Genomic DNA, 25,057 nt, shown 5'->3' on the forward strand with positions numbered 1-25,057 from the left:
TCTCATCTACACCGGTCAGCCTCATCTACACCGGTCAGCCTCTTCTACACCGGTCAGCCTCATCTACACCGGTCAGCCTCTTCTACACCGGTCAGCCTCATCTACACCGGTCATCCTCATCTACACCGGTCAGCCTCTTCTACACCGGTCAGCCTCATCTACACCGGTCAGCCTCATCTACACCGGTCAGTCTCATCTACACCGGTCAGCCTCATCTACACCGGTCAGCCTCATCTACACCGGTCACCCTCATCTACACCGGTCAGCCTCATCTACACCGGTCAGCCTCTTCTACACCGGTCAGCCTCAACTACACCGGTCATCCTCATCTACACCGGTCAGCCTCTTCTACACCGGTCAGCCTCATCTACACCGGTCATCCTCATCTACACCGGTCAGCCTCTTCTACACCGGTCAGCCTCTTCTACACCGGTCAGCCTCATCTACACCGGTCAGCCTCTTCTACACCGGTCAGCCTCATCTACACCGGTCATCCTCATCTACACCGGTCAGCCTCTTCTACACCGGTCAACCTCATCTACACCGGTCATCCTCATCTACACCGGTCAGCCTCTTCTACACCGGTCATCCTCATCTACACCGGTCAGCCTCTTCTACACCGGTCAGCCTCATCTACACCGGTCAGCCTCTTCTACACCGGTCAGCCTCATCTACACCGGTCAGCCTCATCTACACCGGTCAGCCTCATCTACACCGGTCAGCTTCATCTACACCGGTCAGCCTCATCTACACCGGTCAGCCTCATCTACACCGGTCAGCCTCTTCTACACCGGTCAGCCTCATCTACACCGGTCAGCCTCTTCTACACCGGTCATCCTCATCTACACCGGTCAGCCTCTTCTACACCGGTCAGCCTCATCTTCACCGGTCAGCCTCTTCTACACCGGTCAGCCTCATCTACACCGGTCACCCTCATCTACACCGGTCAGCCTCATCTACACCGGTCATCCTCATCTACACCGGTCAGCCTCTTCTACACCGGTCAGCCTCATCTACACCGGTCAGCCTCTTCTACACCGGTCAGCCTCTTCTACACCGGTCAGCCTCATCTACACCGGTCAGCCTCATCTACACCGGTCAGCTTCATCTACACCGGTCAGCCTCATCTACACCAGTCAGCCTCATCTACACCGGTCAGCCTCATCTACACCGGTCAGCCTCTTCTACACCGGTCAGCCTCATCTACACCGGTCATCCTCATCTACACCGGTCAGCCTCTTCTACACCGGTCAGCCTCATCTACACCGGTCAGCCTCATCTACACCGGTCAGCCTCATCTACACCGGTCACCCTCATCTACACCGGTCAGCCTCATCTATGCCGGTCAGCCTCTTCTACATAGGTCAGGCTCATCTACACAGGTCAGTCTCATCTACACCGGTCAACCTCATCTACACCGGTCAGCCTCATCTACACCGGTCAGTCTCATCTACACCGGTCAGCCTCATCTACACCGGTCAGCCTCTCCTACACCGGTCAGCCTCTTCTACACCGGTCAGCCTCATCTACACCGGTCAGTCTCATCTACACCGGTCAGTCTCATCTACACCGGTCAGCCTCATCTACACCGGTCAGTCTCATCTACACCGGTCAGCTTCATCTACACCGGTCAGCCTCATCTACACCGGTCAGCCTCATCTACACCGGTCAGCCTCATCTACACAGGTCAGCCTCATCTATGCCGGTCAGCCTCTTCTACATAGGTCAGGCTCATCTACACAGGTCAGTCTCATCTACACCGGTCAACCTCATCTACACCGGTCAGCCTCATCTACACCGGTCAGTCTCATCTACACCGGTCAGCCTCATCTACACCGGTCAGCCTCTCCTACACCGGTCAGCCTCTTCTACACCGGTCAGCCTCATCTACACCGGTCAGTCTCATCTACACCGGTCAGTCTCATCTACACCGGTCAGCCTCATCTACACCGGTCAGTCTCATCTACACCGGTCAGCCTCATCTACACCGGTCAGCTTCATCTACACCTGTCAGCCTCTCCTACACGGGTCAGCCTCTGACAGTGGGGTCCTCTTCTACATGGTGACCACGTTGAGGGTGAGTCTGCTCTTTAAGTGATTATGTTGGTCATCAGTTGGACCACAGCTGTGGTTACAAACCAGGCTGTTTAAAATGGGCAATGGTAAAAAGATGTATTGGAGGTCTTTAGAAAACATGACCACTATGAGGCACAGAACAAACAGAAAATAATGTGCTGAGCGAACAAGACTAACTTCTTCATCTAATGAAAGGGTCCCAGTTGTCAACTCCTTCAGTTGCATCACTATAATCAAATCAAATTGTATTTGTCACATGCGCCGAATGCAACAGGTGCAGAGCTTACCGTGAAATGCTTACTTACAAGCCTTTAACCAACAATGCAGTTCAAGAAATAGAGTTAATATTTACAAAATAAACTAAAGTGAAAAAAAAGTATAATAATAAAAACAAAAAGTAACACAATAAAATTACATTACAATAACGGCTATATACAGGGGGTACCAGTACCGAGTCAATGTACAGGGGTACAGGTTAGTCAAGGTCATTTGTGCTGTGGTACAGGTTAGTAGAGGTAATTTGTGCTGTGGTACAGGTTAGTCGAGGTAATTTGTGCTGTGGTACAGGTTAGTAGAGGTCATTTGTGCAGGGGTACAGGTTAGTCAAGGTAATTTGTGCTGTGGTACAGGTTAGTAGAGGTAATTTGTGCTGTGGTACAGGTTAGTAGAGGTAATTTGTGCTGTGGTACAGGTTAGTAGAGGTAATTTGTGCTGTGGTACAGGTTAGTAGAGGTAATTTGTGCTGTGGTACAGGTTAGTCGAGGTAATTTGTGCTGTGGTACAGGTCAGTAGAGGTAATTTGTGCTGTGGTACAGGTTAGTAGAGGTAATTTGTGCTGTGGTACAGGTTAGTAGAGGTAATTTGTGCTGTGGTACAGGTTAGTAGAGGTAATTTGTGCTGTGGTACAGGTTAGTCGAGGTAATTTGTGCAGGGGTACAGGTTAGTCAGGTAATTTTCCACTCAGTGGCTCTCCATTATTGACAACGGGCAGTATTACTACCTATTTGAGCCAGGTGAGGGCAGCATACACTGGTCATTCCCTTGTTCAGAGAACTGGGCTACCTTATCACGCTGGCAACAAGGTTACAACCCCTTGTTGGATTGACAGTAAACTCAAAAAATACATATTTGTTTGAATTGAAGGAATACTTCTCCCACATTATCGCTTCCTTTGAATCAACTGCTATTTCTATCTCGATGTTCTACCTCTATGTTCTATCTCTATGTTCTATTTCTATGTTCTATCTCAATGTTCTAACTCTATATTCTATCTCTATGTTCTACCTCTATGTTCTATCTCTATGTTATTTCTCGATGTTCTATCTCGATGTTCTATCTCAATGTTTATCTCAATGTTCTACCTCTATCTCAGTGATCTGCCTCTATGTTCTATCTCAATGTTCTGCCTTGATGTTCTACCTCTATGTTTTATCTCAATGTTCTACCTCTATATTCTATCTCTATGTTCTATCTCATGTTCTACCTCTAGGTTCTATCTCTATGCTATTTCTCTATGTTCTATCTCAATGTTCTACCTCTATGTTCTATCTTGATGTTCTAACTCTATATTCTATCTCCATGTTATTTCTCTATGTTCTATCTCAATGTTCTACCTCTATGTTCTATCTCTATGTTATATCTCATGTTCTACCTCTATGTTCTATCTCAATGTTCTATCTCAATGTTCTATCTCAATGTTCTACCTCTATGTTCTACCTCTATGTTCAACCTCTATGTTCAACCTCTATGTTATTTCTCTATGTTCTATCTTGATGTTCTAACTCTATATTCTATCTCTAAGTGTATATGTTTGAATACAAATTACCTCAGTGATAATACAAGATAGATTCCTTTTATTACAATTAAAATCCATCTTGGGGTGTAGCGAAATTAATTTATGTCTTGTTTGGTATAAAGTTAGGAATGTGCTAACGTCTGCGTGTGAAGCTAATGGGGTTGAACTGAGCTGTTCAGTGGGTTAGATTGCAGTTCCACACAGTGAGAGTGCTGACTGAACACAAGAGGCTGAAAATATTTGTGGATGGACCTAGGGCTGGGCGATATGGCCAAAATATCATCAGGGTATTTTTCAACATTTTTACGATATGACGGTATTTGACGGTATTTGATGTTTTGACTAATGAAAGTTCTAAATTTGATTTATGAGTAGTGTGTGACCCTAGAGTGGCAACACATACAGTACATACATTCAAATTATTTCAAAGGGTCTTTCTAAATTTGGATTGTTTTATACTGTTCAATTCAAATTCAACCAAAAATAACTTCCTGCATTTCCATCATTTTTTTTTAGAAGATACTGTTGCACAAACAACATGCTGATTCAAGCCTCCACCAGTACTGGTGTCAGGCTGTATTAGCTGGCTACGTTTGCTCTGAATCAGAACTTTTATTAGCTAACTAGCTAGCCAGCTAACTAGAGAATAGTATTAGTGGTGAACACGATTTAGCTTAACTTGCTAAGAACTTTTGCAGAAACACAAACTAATATTGTAATTATAGAACGCTTGTGGATTTATATTAAGATCAAAGTGGAAACAACATCGTTGTCATCAACATTGTTGCATGTGCTGTATTGACCATGCAGACTAAAAGCAAGTGTCTTGTGGTCAAGCAACAACAAATGCGCTCCTTAAGTGACAGGGGGTGGGACTAGGTCTGTGTGGAAAGTGGCACGGAGAGAGAGAGAGCGGAGAGGGGTGACTCAAGTCAACTATACAAATGGACGTTACACAAGGTGTATCACATTTAACAAACCAAACATTCAAATACCGTTATAGAAGGTAAAGTAAAAACCCAAACCGGTCCGTGCATAAATACCGTTATATAGTCAAATATGGTACACTGCACAGCCCTACATGGACCCTTGGATCCTCAAAAAGTTCTACAACTACCATCAAGAGCACCTTGACTGGCTGCGTCATTGGTATGGCAAATGTACCACCCTTTGTAGCAAAACGCTACAACGGGCGGTGCGGACAACGCAGTAAATCAATGGGGCCAAGCTCCCTGCCATCCAGGACCTCTATATCAGGCAGTGGTAGAGGAAGGCCCAAAAAATTACTAAACTAAATTATTGTGTATTTTATTCCTCTTGTGTTACAATTGTATTTTTTATAATAATTTTTTAACACTGCATCGTTGGGAAGGGCTTGGTCGCAGGCATTTCACTGTTTAAGTACAATTAGCTTAACCAGGTATCCTCAATGACCCTTCATTCCTTTCACAGCTACTTGAATACTGCAATAATTACAACCCTCTAAAACAACTACTTTGTCACGTCCTGACCTTAGTTCCTTTTTTATGTCTCTATTTTAGTTTGGTCAGGGTGTTGAGGAGGGAGTTGGGTTGGGCAATTTATGTTTTTGTTCTATGTTTTGTATTTCTGGTTTTGGCCTGGTATGGTTCCCAATCAGAGGCAGCTGTCAATTGTTGTCTCTGATTGAGAACCCTACTTAGGCAGCCTGTTTTCCCACTATGATTTGTGGGTAGTTATTTTTGTTGCACCTTACAGAACTGTTTGTTTGTCGGTTTGTTGTTTTTGTTCAGTATTCATCTTTATTAAAATTATTTTGAATACGTACCACGCTGCACTTTGGTCCTCTTCTCCTTCTCCCGACGACAATCGTTACATACTTGAATAATGCAATAATACAACCCTCTAAAACAACTACTTGAATAATGCAATAAAACAACCCTCTAAAACAACTGCTTGAATAATGCAATAAAACACACTCAAACATTCACAGAAATGTACAGTGCAGATGCTCAAATAACCTCTTCCAGAGCACACAAATCAGACACACAAACAGAATAATGCACATTCAGCTGGTATTAGATTTTTGTCAATTTAGTTAGTGTCTGTAAACCGGGCCAGACCTTGTGGCCTTCTGCAGTCTCTCCAGTCACCTGGTGTGATTGTGGAGCATTGCGGGGGCCTCATCTATTATTTAGCTCTGCAAAGCCTTGGAGGGAGGGAGACATGGAGGGGGGGGAGACATGGAGGGAGGGAGACATGGAGGTGGGGGGCAGGGCAGTCAACATGGAGGGAGGGCCTTGGAGAGAGGGAGACATGGAGGGGGAGCCTTGGAGGGATCCAGGGAGGGGGAGCCAGGGGGAGGCTGCCCTTTGAAAACACATCACCATGAGGAGGTTTTCATACAATCTCCTCAGACACACACTTATTTATTAATAAAAGGGCCTAGTCTCATTCCACCTCCCAAACTAGAGAGAGAGAGGGGGAGGAAAGGAGGGAGGGAATGAAGGAAGGGGGATAGAAAGAGAGAGAAAGACAGAGATAAAGATAGTAAGAGAGGGAGTGATGGGTCGAGTTGCTGGGAACACAAATAAAAATTCCATCTAGACACCGTTGCACTAGAGCACACAAAAAACGATACATACCTCTATGCCATCAAAAGGAACATACAATATGACATACCAATTAGGATCTGGCCAAAAACACTTGAATCAGTTATAGAACCCATTGCCATTTATGGTTGTGTGGTTTGGGGTCCACTCACCAACCAAGAATTCACTAAATGGGACAAACACCACATTGAAACTCTGCATGCAGAATTCTGCAAAAAATATCCTCTGAGTACAACGTAAAACACCAAATAATGCATGCAGAGCAGAATTAGGCCAATACCCGATAACAATCAAAATCCAGAAAAGAGCCATTCAATTCTACACTTAAAAGGAAGTGATTCCCAAACCTTCCATAACAAAGCCATCACCTACAGAGAGATGAACCTAGAGAAGACTTAAGGCTATGCACAATACTGCCCCCTTTGGAGGAATTGCGTGCCCATAGTAAACAGAAAAAGAAATCTGTCCAAAATTGCTAATATATGCATATAATAATAATTATTGAATAGAAAACACTCTAAAGCTTCTAAAACCATTCGAATTATGTCTGTATGTAAAGCAGAACTCACAGGGCAGCCATTCTCCCAAACCCTCTCTCATCAGGAAAGTTACCCCAACTTTGACATCATCGCCCCCACCCTTCTCAACCAGCTACGGATCTGGGAACAGTTTCTGTGTGTTCAGCGTGATGTGTTCTTTCAATGGGGCGAGTAATGGAGAAAATCCCGCGAGCTTTGGTCCGTTGGCGGGCAAAATACTGAAGTGTCACGAGAATTTAGCTGCACGTCCTGGCGCAATAGTAGACAAGGCACTCTTTGTTCCAGCTCCTCTGAGAAGAGTTGCGTTCTTTTGGTTGAATCGCCAATTGTTTTGTACGTTAATAACATCCTAAAGCTTGATTCTGCACTTAGTTTGACCAGTTTAGTCGACATATAATATGTAATTTTGAAGTTTTGATGCGCAACTGTGCGGGACCAGAAGTCATTTTGGGTGCATTTCAGCTGAAGCTGTTAGCATATGCTACTATAAAGGCACACGAACTGAAACCAAACGTTATATTAGGTAAGTATGACTCCTTCCACTACATTCTGATCGAAGACCATCAAAGGTAAGGGAATATTTATGTTGTAATTTTGTATTTCTGTTGACTCCAACATAGCAGAGAAATATTGCTTATGTCTGAGCGCCGCCTCAGATTATTGCATAGTGAACGAATTCTGTAACGTTAAAAATGAATAAACACAGCGGTTGCATTAAGAAGCAGTGTATCTTTCTAACTATATGTAGAACATGTATATTTAGTCAAAGTTTATGATGTGTATTGCTGTTATCTGGCGTTATCTGGCGGAGCTTTCTATAATTTCTCCGTACATTTCTGTAGCATTTTTTGAACATGGCTCAATGTAAACAGAGATTTATGGATATAAATTGCATATTATTGAAAAAAACATAAATGTACTGTGTAACATGTCCTATTACTGTCATCTGATGAAGATTTTCAAAAGGTTAGTGAATTATTTTTCTTTTAATCCTGCGTTTGTGATTGTGTATTTTGCTTGACAAAATGGCTGCATATCATCTGTGTGTCTGTGGTGGTTTGACATAAATATGTGCTATGTTTTCGCCGTAAAACATTTTAGAAATCTGACTCGCTGGGTAGATGAACAAGGTGTGTATCTTTCATTTGTGCTATTGGACTTGTTAATGTGTGGAGGTTAAATATTTCTAAGAATATTTTTGCATTCTGTGCGCCACGGTTTGAGTTGAGCGGGGGGAGCGTGGTTCCCCTTGGGGAACCTGTACCGTTAACAAGTTGCCCTAAGCAAGCTAGTCCTAACAAACACAAACACACCCCACAGAGCCCCAGGACAGCAACACAATTAGACCCAACCAAATCATGAGAAAACTTGACACGTTGAAAAGAATTAACAAAAAAACAGAGCAAACTAGAATGCTATTTGGCCCTAACAGGAAGTACACAGTGGCAGAATACCTGAGCACCGTGACTGACCCAAACCTAAGGAAAGCTTTGACTATGTACAGACTCAGTGAGTATAGCCTTGCTATAGAGAAATTCCGCCGTAGCCAGACCTGGCTCTCAAGAGAAGACAGGCTATGTGCAAATTGCCCACAAAATGAGGTGGAAATTGAGCTGCATTTCCTAACCTCCTGCCCAATGTATGACCATATTAGAGACACATATTTCCCTCAGATTACACAGATCCACAAAGAATTTTAAAACAAACCCAATTTTGATAAACTCCTATATCTACTGGGTGAAATACCACAGTATGCCATCACAGCAGCAGGATTTGTGACCTGTTGCCACAAGAAAAGGGCAACCAGTGAAGAAAACACACTATTGTAAATACAACACATATTTAAGTTTATTTATTTTCCCTTTTGTACATTAACTATTTGCACATCGTTACAACACTGTATACAGCCATAATAGGACATCTGAAATATATTATTTTGGAACTTCTGTGTCTGTAATGTTTATTGTTAATTTTTATTGTTTATTTAACTTAGTTTATTATCTACTTTACTTGCTTTGGCAATGTTAACATATGTTTCTCATGCCAATAAAGCCCTTGAATTAAAATTGAATTGATAGAGACTGAGAAATAGAGAGAGAGGAGGGAGAGGGATAGAGAGGGAGAAGGGTAGAGAGGGAGAGGAGGGGGTAAATAACATCCCCTGTTTCCATACACCCCAGACTACAGCCTCATAGAGAATGACCATGCCCGCTCAGGGTAGAATTAAATTCACCACTCTGTTCCTCCTTCATCCTCCTTTCTTCTCTCCCTGTCTGACTCGTCATTCCCTACCAAGGTTCTGTCACAGCCCTGTGATACAGGATTACATGGACAGACTTTACCAGAGTTGATGAGATTACAGCACAACAAAAGAGTTGTAATAAAAATCTTGACGGGTCCTGTATTATTGCCTCAGCCTGTGAGGTTAATGAACCGAGAGTTGAACAGTTTCCCTTTATTTGGTTATTTCGGTTTGGTAAGTCATTGGTAACTAATTAGTAACCCAGAACTGACACAGTGCTACAGCTATCATTGATTGACATGGATGAATGAACCCATTAAAAATAGCTAGCTATCTTTTACCAATCTGATATGCGAAGATGTGCTTGACATGCAGTCAGCCAAGAGAGCAACTCGGTATTAAGTGGCCAGCCCAAGCCATCACTCCTCATTAATTTGGCAAATAGGAATATCTAATCAACTTGTTAGCAGGTCTTCTTCATTTGTATTTGTGTTTTAAATGTGCAGCTCACACTCCACACATCCCCTCAGTTGAGGAAATAACAGCAAATAACAGCTCTTACCAAACAATCGCCAAACATTCCCTACTTACATACCACTTCTCCCAGTTTACTCAATACTTGAATATGCTCCTTTTCTAAGAGGATGAGAGGCCAGTTGTGTGGTTTGGTAGTCACGCTCAGGGCTGACACCCACACCCATTCATACACTGAATTAGACTACACTTCACTAGTCAAAAATGTCCTTAAAGCTGAAGTGACAGCGCAAGGTGTGACCCGAAACAAGTGGCTGCACAGAGGCTGAGCTGTTAAGGGGCACAGCTCTGGCATGGCCTGCCTGCCTCACACAACACCATGCAGTCTGCTCTGATCACATTAGCACTACAGCCTTCTACCACAGAGCTCACAGAGATCCCAGAGCTCACAGAGATCCCAGAGCTTACAGAGACCCCAGAGCTCACAGAGATCCCAGAGCTCACAGAGATCCCAGAGCTTACAGAGACCCCAGAGCTCACAGAGATCCCAGAGCTCACAGAGATCACAGAGCCCACAGAGATCACAGAGCCCACAGAGATCCCAGAGCCAACAGAGATCACAGACCCCACAGAGATCCCAGACCCCACAGAGATCCCAGAGATCACAGAGCCCACAGAGATCACAGAGATCACAGCGCCCACAGAGATCACAGAGCCCACAGAGATCACAGAGCCCACAGAGATCACAGAGCCCACAGAGATCCCAGAGCCCACAGAGATCACAGAGCCCACAGAGATCACAGAGCCCACAGAGATCACAGAGCCCACAGAGATCAGAGATCACAGAGCCCACAGAGATCAGAGAGCCCACTGAGATCACAGGGATCACAGAGCCCACAGAGATCCCAGAGCCCACAGAGATCCCAGAGCCCACAGAGATCCCAGAGCCCACAGAGATCCCAGAGCCCACAGAGATCACAGGGATCCCAGAGCCCACAGAGATCCCAGAGCCCACAGAGATCACAGAGCCCACAGAGATCACAGGGATCCCAGAGCCCACAGAGATCCCAGAGCCCACAGAGATCCCAGAGCCCACAGAGATCCCAGAGCCCACAGAGATCCCAGAGCCCACAGAGATCCCAGAGCCCACAGAGATCCCAGAGCCCACAGAGATCAAAGAGATCACAGAGATCCCAGAGCCCACAGAGATCCCAGAGCCCACAGAGATCCCAGAGCCCACAGAGATCCCAGAGCCCACAGAGATCACAGAGCCCACAGAGATCCCAGAGCCCACAGAGATCCCAGAGCCCACAGAGATCACAGAGCCCACAGAGATCACAGAGCCCACAGAGATCCCAGCCCCGGCAGGAACACAGAGGAAAGGAAAGGGAGTAAAAGATAGAGAAAGCAATGAGGAGGAGAACAGAACAACCCTCTGTTGCACTAGACATGTCCTTACCTTGAGGGACAGAGCGAGAGAGAGTGACAGACTGACAGAGAGATAGAGAGACAGAGAGAGCGAAAGAGAGAGAGAGAGACAAACAGACTGACTGACAGAGAGAACAAGAGAGAGAGAGGAAGTGAATGAAGTTGAGCCATGTGTCCAATGAGGGAATGAAAACGATGTACAACCATTATTGCGATCATGACCCTGTCCATCAAAACATAACACCTGGTCGGTAATAAAAACATGTCGCTTCACTCAGAAAACATCTACCTCAGGGCACAAGAAAGGTCATGCTACACCGAAGACCAGACTTCAACATCCCCTCCATCTGCCATTAGAACACAGACCTAATCCAGTGTACCAAAGGCTGGATTCTCCTAGCCTGGACCCAGATCTGTTCGTGCTGTCTCGCCAACTCTTATGGTCATTACATCATGCATGGCAGGACAAACAGGTCCGAGATCAGGTCATGATTCTCCGAGGTTAGGTTTTGTGGACGTTAACCCAACAGCAGAAGCTGTCCTCCCCTGACTGCAGCTGGTTGGGTTGCCTGGGTGCTAAGCTCCCTGACAGGCAGTTATCTCAATGCCAGGTCAGAGGCAACATGGCAGATTACAGGCAATACATGAGCCAATCTAGCAGATTACAGCTGTAATCCACTGTCTCCTGACACTCAGGGTCTGAGTTGCTAATGTGGGTGTCTGTCTGGCTCCTTCCTTTCCTCTCATATGAGCACCATAGGTCATGAACGTATGGTGTGCAGCGTTAAAACCATAAAGGAATTTAGCCACTGCAGTTTATATTTTACCAATGAGTGGAAGATAATTAATTGAGTGTAAGTATTTCAAATATGATACATGTATTTGCATCGATCTCCTGAGGGGAACCAGTAGCCTAGTACAAGGCTGTAACATTAGTGAAATACACTCTGCTTTAGGCAGTGAGCACGAGGGGTTAACTTAACTCTCCACCTGCTCAGAGTCAGCAAGCATGGTTTTCATGTGTTGGACGCCATTCCATTCGCTCGGTTCCAGCCATTGTTATGAGCAGTCCTCCCCTCAGCAGCCTCCACTGGTGGAAATAGTTCAGCCTTAGGCTGCGCCTTCAATAGAACTGTAGAGCACTTCAGCCATTAGCATTGATTTTATGGAGGTACATTATGGAAATTCTGCATACACAGAATCAGGATTACGATTACAATTCTACACCATCATTAATGGTAATGAGCAAACTAGGTGCAAGCCTTTCTTTATGCATTATCCACACGTTCAGAATAGCATACAATGTATGGCAACAAGGAAGGACCTACATTGTAGTCATCAACAGTGTCATGAGATGTATACAATAGAAGAATTATTGAAAAGGTAACAAAAAAACAAAAGGGGGGAGGGCACACACACACACACACACACACACACACACACACACACACACACACACACACACACACACACACACACACAGCTGGTTAGCGGATCACAACCCTCCGTGCTAATCTCTTGCAGTGAAGAAAGGAAAAGAGACATTTGCATTACAATAGGGGCGGGAGAGAGAATCGAGGGAGAAGATAGAGAGAGAGAGAGACACATATTTCCCTCAGATTACACAGACCCACAAAGAATTTCAGGGCAACTCAGTCACCTGAGTACTGAAGGGTAAACAGGCAACACATAGGACCTCCTACACTGTAGCAAGTGTGAACAATGTGAATCACCTGAAGAGGTTCCTCTCACTAGTCTCCACCCAGCTAAGCCCCTGTCGTTCCACTGGGACTTCCAGACCTCCACAGTGGAGCAGTAGTAGCCAGCCAGAAGGAATTACAGCAACCTGATGTGAAGACAGGGTTTGCTATTCTTATTGCAATATTCATAAGGAGATGATGTCAACGAGACATCCCTGCTGCTCTGGGGTGAGGCTTCCCTCTCTTGAAAGCAGTAATCCAGGTCACCTCAAAATTACAGGGGGAAGAAATGTGTAGCTACTAGCTAGCTGCTACTTGCTGTGCTGAGCAACACATGGTGGTCTGGAGTAACTACACTAAAGCTGTTACAGAGTCCCAAGGCACATGTAACAGGAATGCGTGGATGAAGGATGTACAGGGCTAATGATCATTTAAGTACCACGTTGGGGTCACCAAAATAGGGTAGTTGGAACAAAGGTCTCTGCCTTACAGACGTTCCTCAATTCGTTCCACAGTATCTGGGGCTCTTCCACGTTCACTGGGAAATCAATACCGTTTTACATGTTAATTACTTCCTCCAATTGCAGCTTGACTGCTGGTCATCAATAACCCAACCTAGGTGACATCTCCCATTATCACACAGTAGGAGGACAGGCAGGGGGGAGACCTGCATAAATGTGATTGTCAGCTTACAGATCTTTATTTCTTCACCCTGTTGTTGCAAGACAAGGTTTAAAAAGGCTTCTAAAGTTTGTAGTTTCCACTTTTACATTTATGATTTGATTTGCCCTAGCTAAAAATGTCCATTCATTATAATCCACAGGATAATTCACATTTCCTGTTGCTGCAGGAGTATTTTGCTGTGAGAAACTGGTCAAATTAAGATCCTACATCTTTAGGCGCAGAGGTCTAAGGCACTGCATCTCAGACCTTGGTTCGATTCCAGGCTGTATCACAACTGGCCGTGATTGGGAGTCCCATAGGGTAGGTCACAATTGGCCCAGCGTCGTAGGGTTTGGCCGGGGGAGGCCGTCATTGTAAAATAACAATATGTTCTTAACTGACTTGTCTAGTTAAATAAAGGTTAAACAAATAAAATAATTAAATAACAATGTTCCAGCAGTCTGGAACTCGGTCATACTCTGTGGAGCAGCTAGTGGTTGATAAAATAGAATGTGAGTCTCTATTGTACAGTATATCAAACAGTATGTACAGTATATCAAACAGTATATACAGTATATCAAACAGTATGTACAGTATATCAAACAGTATGTACAGTATATCAAACAGTATGTACAGTATATCAAACAGTATGTACAGTATATCAAACAGTATGTACAGTATATCAAACAGTATATACAGTATATCAAACAGTATATCAAACAGTATATATATCAGTATATCAAACAGTATATACAGTATATCAAACAGTATATACAGTATATCAAACAGTATATACAGTATATCAAACAGTATATACAGTATATCAAACAGTATGTACAGTATATCAAACAGTATGTACAGTATATCAAACAGTATGTACAGTATATCAAACAGTATATACAGTATATCAAACAGTATGTACAGTATATCAAACAGTATGTACAGTATATCAAACAGTATATACAGTATATCAAACAGTATGTACAGTATATCAAACAAGGGAAGGGCATGTTCAGCTAAACAGCCTCAGGAATGTGCTATTCAATATTTCATATAGTTATGCTTCCATAAAAAATGGATGCAGGATTTCTTCCACAGAACATTGAACTATAGTTTAGTAAGGGAGAGTGAGGGAAGCATTCCTACAGGCAGTGAGGCAAGTGTACAGGTCTGTACAGATGGAGGGTCAAGGAGTCTGTCTGGAACCCAAAATCAGCCAGACTCCATCAGCCAGCTTCTGCTTTGCTACAGTCTGATCCAAAACATCTGGCAACGAGAGCTTAGTTTCACAGTTTAATCCATTACTTAGTTGGTCCATCAGAGAAATGATCTGATCCAGGTATATTTTATAGTACAGAGTAAAAACTGCTTCAGATGGTGCCACGCTACGTTTAAATCATCCAGACTGGCGTGTCTGCTTCAAACACTGGGTCAAACAGTCCACACAACGTTCCCCAAATCTCTCCAAATATCAGTGTGTTTGAACACCTATCCTACAATAACAGGGACCACTCATTCAGTAAGGGCTTTCAATGAGACACTATCAATGGGTTTGAGACTAATGAGGCTGCGATAAACTGACTTGTACTTATACAGAGTGGTACGATTGATCATATTTGATAAACATTTATCATTGACACCTACTGTAAGCCAGTGACAGTCTAGCTCACACAAGAAAATCAATTAGGCATGAGATGAGAATGGTACTTTTCACAAGTTAATTAATTTATATGATGCTGTTTACCCCTTGGAGTGAGAGGTCAGCCATTAATATTTATGTTCCACAGACTGCTTGTGGATTAGCTTTGGCTGTGGGCCAAACGGCTCTTTAATGACTGAATTAAACAACCATCTGGGGAGCAGCCATCTCCACAACTAGGGTTGCAGCATGGCTTTTTCACTTTCTTGTCACTTTCACACTAATGATGTGACAGATTTGCATATGAGGTATTCTGTGTCATATGGTTTGTTTGAGGTGCTAAGTGAATGCCAATATGCCATACTGAAATTCAGTTCAAGCTACACAGTATTTTACATATTTTTTACATTGATTACAATTTGCAAATATCTATGCTGTAATATCATCATTCCTTGATCATTGATGGTAAATTCTAAATCTTGAGACAGAAACCCTCCTCACAATTGTAATTACCTACACAAATTCTCCTTGGTTTAGAGCTCAAATTTCAGACCAATGAGGACATAGTATAACATTCACTAACTAGAATAGAAAATACATTCTTAATTAAATCAATAGTGATCCTTAAATGGTAGCCTAAATTCTGTGCCACCACTGGTTCTCAGATGAAAATAGGTTTTACGGTCATTATAACTGGAAAGTGGCTGCAATACACCCTGAACCAGAAGAGAAACACTTAGATACTGTATTTTTCCTCCCAAATGAATTCATGAAGTGGAACGACATTTATTGGATATTTCAATTTTTTTTAACAAATCAAAAACTGAAAGATTGGGCGTGCAAAATTATTCAGCCCCCTTAAGTTAATATTTTGTAGCGCCACCTTTTGCTGCGATTACAGCTGTAATTCGCTTGGGGTATGTCTCTATCAGTTTTGCACATTGAGAGACTGAAATTTTTTCCCATTCCTCCTTGCAAAACAGCTCGACCTCAGTGAGGTTGGATGGAGAGCATTTGTGAACAGCAGTTTTCAGTTCTTTCCACAGATTCTCGATTGGATTCAGGCCTGGACTTTGACTTGGCCATTCTAACACCTGGATATTCTTCCAGAATGGTCCTGTATTTGGCTCCATCCATCTTCCCATCAATTCTAACCATCTTCCCTGTCCCTGCTGAAGAAAAGCAGGCCCAAACCATGATGCTGCAACCACCATGTTTGACAGTGGGGATGGTGTGTTCAGGGTGATGAGCTGTGTTGCTTTTACGCCAAACATAACGTTTTGCATTGTTGCCAAAAAGTTCAATTTTGGTTTCATCTGACCAGAGCACCTTCTTCCACATGTTTGGTGTGTCTCCCAGGTGGCTTGTGGCAAACTTTAAACAACATTTTTTATTGATATCTTTAAGAAATGGCTTTCTTCTTGCCACTCTTCCATAAAGGCCAGATTTGTGCAATATACGACTGATTGTTGTCCTATGGACAGAGTCTCCCACCTCAGCTGTAGATCTCTGCAGTTCATCCAGAGTGATCATGGGCCTCTTGGCTGCATCTCTGATCAGTCTTCTCCTTGTATGAGCTGAAAGTTTAGAGAGACGGCCAGGTCTTGGTAGATTTGCAGTGGTCTGATACTCCTTCCATTTCAATATTATCGCTTGCACAGTGCTCCTTGGGATGTTTAAAGCTTGGGAAATCTTTTTGTATCCAAATCCGGCTTTAAACTTCTTCACAACAGTATCTCGGACCTGCCTGGTGTGTTCCTTGTTCTTCATGATGCTCTCTGCGCTTTTAACGGACCTCTGAGACTATCACAGTGCAGGTGCATTTATACGGAGACTTGATTACTCACAGGTGGATTGTATTTATCATCATTAGTCATTTAGGTCAACATTGGATCATTCAGAGATCCTCACTGAACTTCTGGAGAGAGTTTGCTGCATTGAAAGTAAAGGGGCTGAATAATTTTGCACGCCCAATTTTTCAGTTTTTGATTTGTTAAAAAAGTTTGAAATATCCAATAAATGTCGTTCCACTTCATGATTGTGTCCCACTTGTTGTTGATTCTTCACAAAAAATATACAGTTTTATATCTTTATGTTTGAAGCCTGAAATGTGGCAAAAGGTCGCAAAGTTCAAGGGGGCCGAATACTTTCGCAAGGCACTGTATAAAGTGTAGTATTTGGGTGCAAACTCAAAATTAAATACATTTCTACTCAATATCTGACATGGTGCACGTGTCTTCTTTTTTAAAGCCCATAACCATGAGTGTGAGCTGTATACTTTTGTTTCAAAGTAGATCTGTTTAAGACTACCAAGAAGCACTCTATGTGACCCTGATTTAGCCCACTGCAGTAAAAGTTTTTAAGATGGTGTGATGGAGTTGATGTGAAGTCTCGTGCTGATCCTACGTAGTGTTGGAGAGAGCTCTCCCTCCTCTGCCTACTCCTCACTATGGCTGAATGGAGTGGGAGGAGAGGACCTCTGTCGGAACTAGGTTCCTGTCAAGCGCATTAGCCGTAGCCACTGACATTGACCCTAATGAGTTTGTAGGGCCAGGAAAAATGGTGTATTGTCCATAGTTATGGAGGGCCATCAAGGGATCCTGTCATAAGATGTTAGATTCTACACACAGCCAGGGTTTAGCTTTGACTTTGACTTCATCATCGTTTGAAAAAGTTCAGCCTAAAGTAGGAGGTTAAGAGTGCTGTTAGATGATGTGATTGAGGATGAGGAGTACTATTCAAGAAGGTTACTCTGATTAGTTTAACCTTTTCATTCATATTAATCCGTAATCTATCTGGCATCATATTTCAGTCCCTAGTCATATTTTTCAGTGGTTAGCCTCTTATCTAGTGGTTTTGGGTTACCCTGTCACCACAATTTCAGTCTCCCATCGAACCAGTACATCACTGGGGCCAAGCTTCCTGCCATCCAGGACCTCTATACCAGCCGGTGTCAGAGGAAGGCCCTAAAAAATTCAAAGACTCCAGCCACCCTAGTCATAGACTGTTCTCTCTGCTACTGCACTGCAAGCGGTACCGGAGTGCCAAGTCTAGGTCCAATAGACTTCTAAACACATTCTACCCCCAAGCCATAAGTCTCCTGAACATCTAGTCAAATGGCTACCCAGACCATTTGCATTGCCCCCCTCTCACCTCTCCCCTCTCCCCTTCTTTACACCACTGCTACGCTATGTTGTCATCTATGCATAGTCACTTTAATAACCTACATGTACATTCTACCCCTGCATATTGACTCTGTATTGGTACCCCCACCTCTATATAGTTTCACTATTGTTATTTTACTGCTGCTCTTTAATTACTTGTTACTTTTATCTCTTATTCTTATCCATATATATTTTTTTAACTGCATTGTTGGTTAGGGGATCGTAAGTAAGGAATTTCACTGTAAGGTGAACCTGTTGTATTCGGCACATGACAAAAACATAATATTTGGGGAGAGTTATGCCGTTGCATTTTGAGTGGGAATATCATTCTCCACTCTTTAATGGATAACAATTTGATCTACTATTTAAGGGAGAAAATTGCTCTCCTGCAGAAATGAGAGTGTGCACACATCCTCTGTCTGCTGCATAAACATTTTATTTAACCAGGCAAATCAGTTAAGAACAAATTATTATTTACAATAACGGCCTACCCCAGCCGAACACTGACGACGCTAGGCCAATTGTGCGCCACCCAATCACACCCTGATACAGCCTGGATTCAAACCAGGGTGTCTGTAGCGACACCTCTAGTACTGAAATGCAGAGCCTTAGAACGCTGCACCACTCGGGAGATATTCTGCCCAAAGATAAAAAAAAAACAGATTACAGATACGAAAGCCTGTAAGATGATCAATGGTATGACTATGAAATTGGGTGTATGAAGACTGTAAGCCATCCTGATGATCTATGAACTGTGGATCACTCAGATTCTGTGGTTGTAAATGTGATTAGACGTGTTCTCCTTGATGCTGTCAATTTCATCTTTACCTACCATGCTGCAGGGGTAACACACACACACAAACACACACACACACTCAAACATTTTGGACAGAGCTTAAATCATGCTCTTCTCATAATAGGAACCCCCAGTAATGCTTTAGCAGGGCCACCCCATTAACAAGTCACTGAAGGGAGGGACCCACTGGTACTGTCTGTGGGTTGGAGAGGAGGATAGGTGGGAGAATGGAGGCCACTTGTTTCAATTCGGTCCTCCTCTAGGCCCCAGCACCATCTGTCCCTCTCCTGCTCTCCTCTCTCGTTCACTCCATCTCTCTGTGGACGTGGGCTGAAGAACAGGTGGTGGTGAAGAGCTGTGAAACCTGGGGGAGGGCAGGAGTAATCCTTACACCCCACTACTACAGTACATGTCCTCGTTCTGCTATGGCTTACTTTAGATTCTGAAGAACAAAAAAGCGACATGTAGTGGTGAATGCAAAAGGGCAGAATGCGAAAGTGTGCGTGTGTATGATAATGTTTCAACCATAAAGGTAGACTCAGAAATCTGATGTAGATGTAGAAAGTAAACGGCATAGTGGATACATTTCCTCAACAACTAAGAGCGTTGAAGCGTGAGGCTCAACTTCTCCACTGTTTTGGTCCCCTGCACATGCGCAGGTAATGTGTGTGTGAAACTGAGGTCTTGCCAGGGATTTTTCTGCATCGAAATGTATTATACGGTCCGCCGAAGTGTTTTACGGGCCTCCTATGTCCAAAAAGTAAAAACAATGATAAGGGACCTATATGGGTGTGTGTGCCTGTGTGTGTGTGTCTCTTCAATCAATCAATCAATCAAATGTATTTATAAAGCCCTTCTTACATCAGCTGATGTCACAAAGTGCTGTACAGAAACCAAGCCTATAACCTCAAACAGCAAGTAATGCAGATGTAGAAGCACAGTGGCTAGGAAAAACTCACTAGAAAGGCCAGAACCTAGGAAGAAACCTAGAGAGGAACCAGACTATGAGGGGGCGGGGTCCCCATCTGGCTGTGCCGGGTGGAGATTATAACAGAACATGGCCAAGATGTTCAAATGTTCATAGATGACCAGCAGGATTAAATAATAATAACCACAGTGGTTGTAGAGGGTGCAACAGGTCAGCACCTCAGGAGTAAATGTCAGTTGGATTTTCATAGCCGATCACTAAGAGTATCTCTACCGCTCCTGCTGTCTCTAGAGTGTTGAAAACAGCATGTCTGGGACAGGTAGCACGTCCGGTGAACAGGTCAGGGTTCCATAGCCGCAGGCAGAACAGTTGAAACTGGAGCCGCAGCACGACTGGGGACAGCAAGAAGTCATCAGGCCAGGTAGTCTTGAGGCATGGTCCTAGGGCTCAGGTCCTCAATACTTAAATTCAGACAGGACACCAGATAAGACAGGAGAAATACTCCAGATATAACAGACTGGCCCTAGCCCCCGGACACATAAACTATTTCAGCATAAATACTGGAGTCTGACACAGGAGGGGTCAGGAGACACTGTGGCCCCGATGGATGATACAGGGCCAAACAGGCAGGATATAACCCCACCCACTTTGCCAAAGCACAGCCCCACACCACTAGAGGGATATCTTCAACCACCAACTTACTATCCAAGGCCGAGTATAGCCCGCGAAGATCTCCCCCATTGCACGAATCCAAGCGGGGGCGTCAACCTGGACAGGAAGATCACGTCAGTGACTCAACCCACTCCACAGTCCACACTGTTCCATAAGGTGCAGTTTTATCTTTTTTTTTTATTCTACTGCTTGCATTAATTACTTTATGTGGAATAGAGTTCCATGTAGTCATGGCTCTATGTTGTACTGTGCTCCACCCATAGTCTGTTCTGGATTGGGGACTGTGAAGAGACCTCTGGTGGCATGTCTTGTGGGGTATGCGTGGTGTCCGAGCTATGTGCTAGTTGTTTAAAAGGACAGCTTGGTGCTTTCAACATGTCAATACCTCTCACAAAGACAAGTAGTGATGCAGTCAATCACTCCTCTACTTTGAGCCAGGAGAGATTGACATGCCTGTTATTGATTTTAGCTCTCTGTATACATTTAAGGGCTATGTTCTGTGCCAACTGTGATTTGCCTATGTTACTCTTTGTGGGACTTGATCATGTGAATGGGCAGTAGTCCAGGTGCGACAAAACTCGGGCCTGTAGGACTTGTCAGGAAAGCATAGCAGCGCTTTATTACAGACAGACTTCTCCCCATCTTAGTTAACATTGCACCAATATGTTTTGACCATGACTGTTTACAATCCAGGGTTACACCAAGCAGTTTAGTCTCCTCAACTTGCTCAATTTCGACATTATTCATTACAAGATTCAGTTGAGGTTTAGGGTTTAGTGAATGATTTGTCCCAAATACAATGCTCTTAATTTTTGTATGTTTATTTCTTGCCACCATTTCTAAAACTGACTGCAGCTCTTTGTTAAGTGTTGCAGTGATTTCACTTGCTGTGATAGCTGATGTGTATCCTATTGAGTGATCAAAGACACGCAGGTTTTACTCAGTGCCAGTGGCAGGTCATTAGTAAAGATTGAAAAAAGTAAAGGGCCTAGAAAGCTGCCCTGGGGAATGCCTGACGCTACCTGTATTATGTTGGAGGGGGTTGCATTAAAGAACACCCTCTGTTTTCTTTTAGATGGGTAACTTTCGATCCATGATAATTGTAAAGCCATAACACAGGTTTTTTCCATCAGCAGATTATGATTATGACTGAAGTCTAACAAAACAGCTCCCACAATATTCTTATAAATTTCTTTTGACCAATAATCAGTCATTTGTGTGCCATATATTTTGAGTACCCTTCCCTGTAAGCGTGCTGAAAGTCTGCTTTTAATTTGTTTACTGTGAAATAGTATTGTATCTGGTCAAACACAATTTTTTCCTAAAGTTTACTAAGGGTTAGTAACAGGCTTATTGGTCGGCTATTTGAGCCAGTTGCTATTCTTGGGTAGCAAAATTACTTTTGCTTCCCGCCAGGCCTGAGGGCACACACTTTCCTGTAGGTTTAGAAGGAATTAAGGCTGACCCCAATTAGTCGACTGGTCGATTGTTTGGTCAATAGGCTGTTGGTTGACCAAGATTTTTTTTGTCGAGCAATTTGTGCACATTCATTGTTTCATACATTTATTGTTTGAATTGTTTCTATTTGATTGTTAGTCTATCAATTCCCCATGACATGTATCACCAGTAGTACATTTGTTGTTAATTCCTATAATTATAATTTCTATAATTCAATATATTATTATTGCATTATTTTACCGTTCTCATTGTCAGAGTGGACATGTGTTTTGCAGAGGCACAACCTACTGTATGCTACACCTGTGAGAAATATGTTTTGGTTTATTTGTCAATTTAGTCATTTTATTTTGTTTGGAAGGCTCCTGTCAATGTTGAGTAAGGACACACACCTGATTATGCATAGAAGTAGGCCTATAGGCTACCTGGCCTGTGCACAAATATAAGCGTATAAATGTGCACATTTGGGGATCTGATAGTATTTCTGATTGGCTTAACGCACCACCACTAATGAGCTGTGTAGCTTCTCAAAGTAATGTTTTCTTCACCTCAAACAGCAAGCTAACAAAGTCTGTTTTTACATCCATTGAGAATGACAATAGTTCCTCAATGTATTTGAAAAATCTTTCCAGCTCTCTCCCTTTCAATAACCACTCAGCGATAAAGACAGAAATGTAATGCTCTGATCCAGTGAAAACATCATAAAATAGGCCTACCTAATTACTTCTTATCCCTTTCGCAAATAGTCTACAGCTGTGTCTGTCCCAAGCTAACTGGCACGGGAAACTCTGAGGGCCCTGAATATTTTATACAATACTGCAAGTTTGCTAGCGTGAGCTTTGGGCTGGACCCAAGTTAATAGTTGATACAATGTTTCAAGTTTGTTGCAGACAGGCCATGCATATGTACGGGCACAGGGTGAGACCCGGATGCAGACACGGGAGGCAGATGGTTCAAGTCTCTGATATTTATTAGTATCCAAGGGGCAGGCAGGAGAATGGTCATGGACAGGCAAAAGATCATAACAAGGTCAGAGTCCAGGAGGTACAGAGTGGCAGGCAGGTTCAAGGTCAGGGAAAGCGGGTTCAGAGTCAGGGCAAGCGGGTTCAGAGTCAGGGCAAGCGGGTTCAGAGTCAGGGCAAGTGGGTTCAGAGTCAGGGCAAGTGGGTTCAGAGTCAGGGCAAGTGGGTTCAGAGTCAGGGCGAGCGGGTTCAGAGTCAGGGCGAGCGGGTTCAGAGTCAGGGCGAGCGGGTTCAGAGTCAGGGCAAGCGGGTTCAGAGTCAGGGCAAGCGGGTTCAGAGTCAGGGCAAGCTGGTTCAGAGTCAGGGCAAGCGGGTTCAGAGTCAGGGCAAGCGGGTTCAGAGTCAGGGCAAGCGGGTTCAGAGTCAGGGCAAGCGGGTTCAGAGTCAGGGCAAGCGGGTTCAGAGTCAGGGCAAGCGGGTTCAGAGTCAGGGCAAGCGGGTTCAGAGTCAGGGCAAGCGGGTTCAGAGTCAGGGCAAGCTGGTTCAGAGTCAGGACAAGTGGGTTCAGAGTCAGGACAAGTGGGTTCAGAGTTAGGGCAAGTGGGGTCAGAGTCAGGGCAATGAAGGGTCAAAACCGGGAGGACTAGCAAAACAGAGAATAGAAAAAAGCAGGAGCATGGGAAAAAAACAATGGTTGACTTGACAAGACGAGACGAACTGGCACAGAGAGACAGGAAACACAGGGATATATTCACCGGGGAAAATAAGCGACACCTGGAGGGGGTGGAGACAATCACAAGGACAGGTGAAACAGATAAGGGTGTGACAGCGTAGCCAATGTGATTTTGAGATTCGAAGACATTATTATACATTAAATGAAACTGTTCCACGAAAATGGACATATGAAAACCATAACTCCCGCGCAGATTGGTAGAAATAGTCAGATAAAGTGGCATTCAATGTGAGAAAGGTTTGCGACTCCACGTGTGGTCCTATTACCAGCAATTTCAGGAGAGTAACAGCAGAATCTGCAAAAGCCAGCAATCGCGGGAGGAGGATGGTTGGGTCAGGTTAAGTTTTTTTCTTCTGGTTATCTTGATCTCTGGCTCCCTCTTGAGTAATTTGTGTCTTATTTCATCAAACAGAGGCTTAACGCATCAGACAAGCTCAATGCATGAAGTTGATTTCATTAAAACACATAGGGTGTGGCTATATATGTAAAAATACACTTTTTCAAATGTCGATCAATCGATTAGTCGAAAGTACAGAATATTTAGATAAAGTGCACAAGACGGCTTTGGTCGACCAAGATTGTTTTGGGTCGGGACAGCCTTAGAATGACGGTATGGCAAATAGGAGTGGCAATATAATCCTCTTTCATCCTCAGTCATTTTCCATCCAAGTTGTCAGACCCGGGTGACTTGTCATTGTTGACAATAATCATTTTTTCACCTCTTACGCACTTACTTTATAGAACAAAAAATAAAATGCTAATCTTTCATATTTGGTCAGTTATGCATGGATGTGTAGATTCAGCATTTGTTGTTGCCATGTCAGGCTTATCTTGTTAATTAAAAAGTAATTGAAGTAGTTATATCAGTGGGTTTTGTGATGAGTGAATGATTCAAGTATGAAGCTTTTAGCCCAACATTTCATTTAAAGTGCTCCAAAGCATTTTACTATTATCATTTGTATTTGTTTCACAGTACAGTTTATTTTTGTTTAGATTAGTCACATGATTTCTCAATTTGCAGTATGTTTGCCAATCAGCTGTGTAGCCAGACTATTTGCCATTTACTTGGCCTCATTCAGGCTGCATCACATCCGGCCGTGATTGGGAATCCCATAGGGCGGCGTACAATTGGCTCAGTGTCATCCGGGTTTGGCCGGGGTAGGCCGTCATTGTAAATAAGAATTTGTTCTGGGGCGGCAG

The 25,057-nt window shown here is 43.5% G+C and overlaps 2 protein-coding genes across 2 annotated transcripts in view; one reads left to right on the plus strand and one right to left on the minus strand.

Moving 5' to 3' along the window:
* LOC135508782 (neuron navigator 2-like) overlaps positions 1-25,057 on the minus strand; it is a 70,243-nt gene that overhangs the window by 38,126 nt on the left and 7,060 nt on the right. The window lies entirely within an intron of this gene.
* Positions 1,700-23,719, plus strand: LOC135509747 (neurofilament heavy polypeptide-like). The gene is made up of 4 exons (XM_064930651.1): positions 1,700-2,077; positions 10,122-10,564; positions 10,611-11,069; positions 23,410-23,719. The coding sequence occupies exons 1-4, from the start codon at positions 1,700-1,702 to the stop codon at positions 23,717-23,719; spliced, it is 1,590 nt and encodes a 529-aa protein (XP_064786723.1).

This window comes from Oncorhynchus masou, chromosome 22 (genome assembly GCF_036934945.1).
Source record: "Oncorhynchus masou masou isolate Uvic2021 chromosome 22, UVic_Omas_1.1, whole genome shotgun sequence".
NCBI classification, from domain to species: Eukaryota; Metazoa; Chordata; class Actinopteri; order Salmoniformes; family Salmonidae; genus Oncorhynchus; species Oncorhynchus masou.

Bases quoted from the DNA above. Each gene is read 5' to 3' on its own strand.
- LOC135509747 (XM_064930651.1), top strand. From the start codon at position 1,700: ATGCCGGTCAGCCTCTTCTACATAGGTCAGGCTCATCTACACAGGTCA. The intron at 2,078-10,121 runs GTGAGTCTGCTC...TGATCACATTAG, and splicing joins ACATGGTGACCACGTTGAGG to CACTACAGCCTTCTACCACA. The intron at 11,070-23,409 runs ATCCCAGCCCCG...GAGTCAGGGCGA, and splicing joins AGATCACAGAGCCCACAGAG to GCGGGTTCAGAGTCAGGGCA.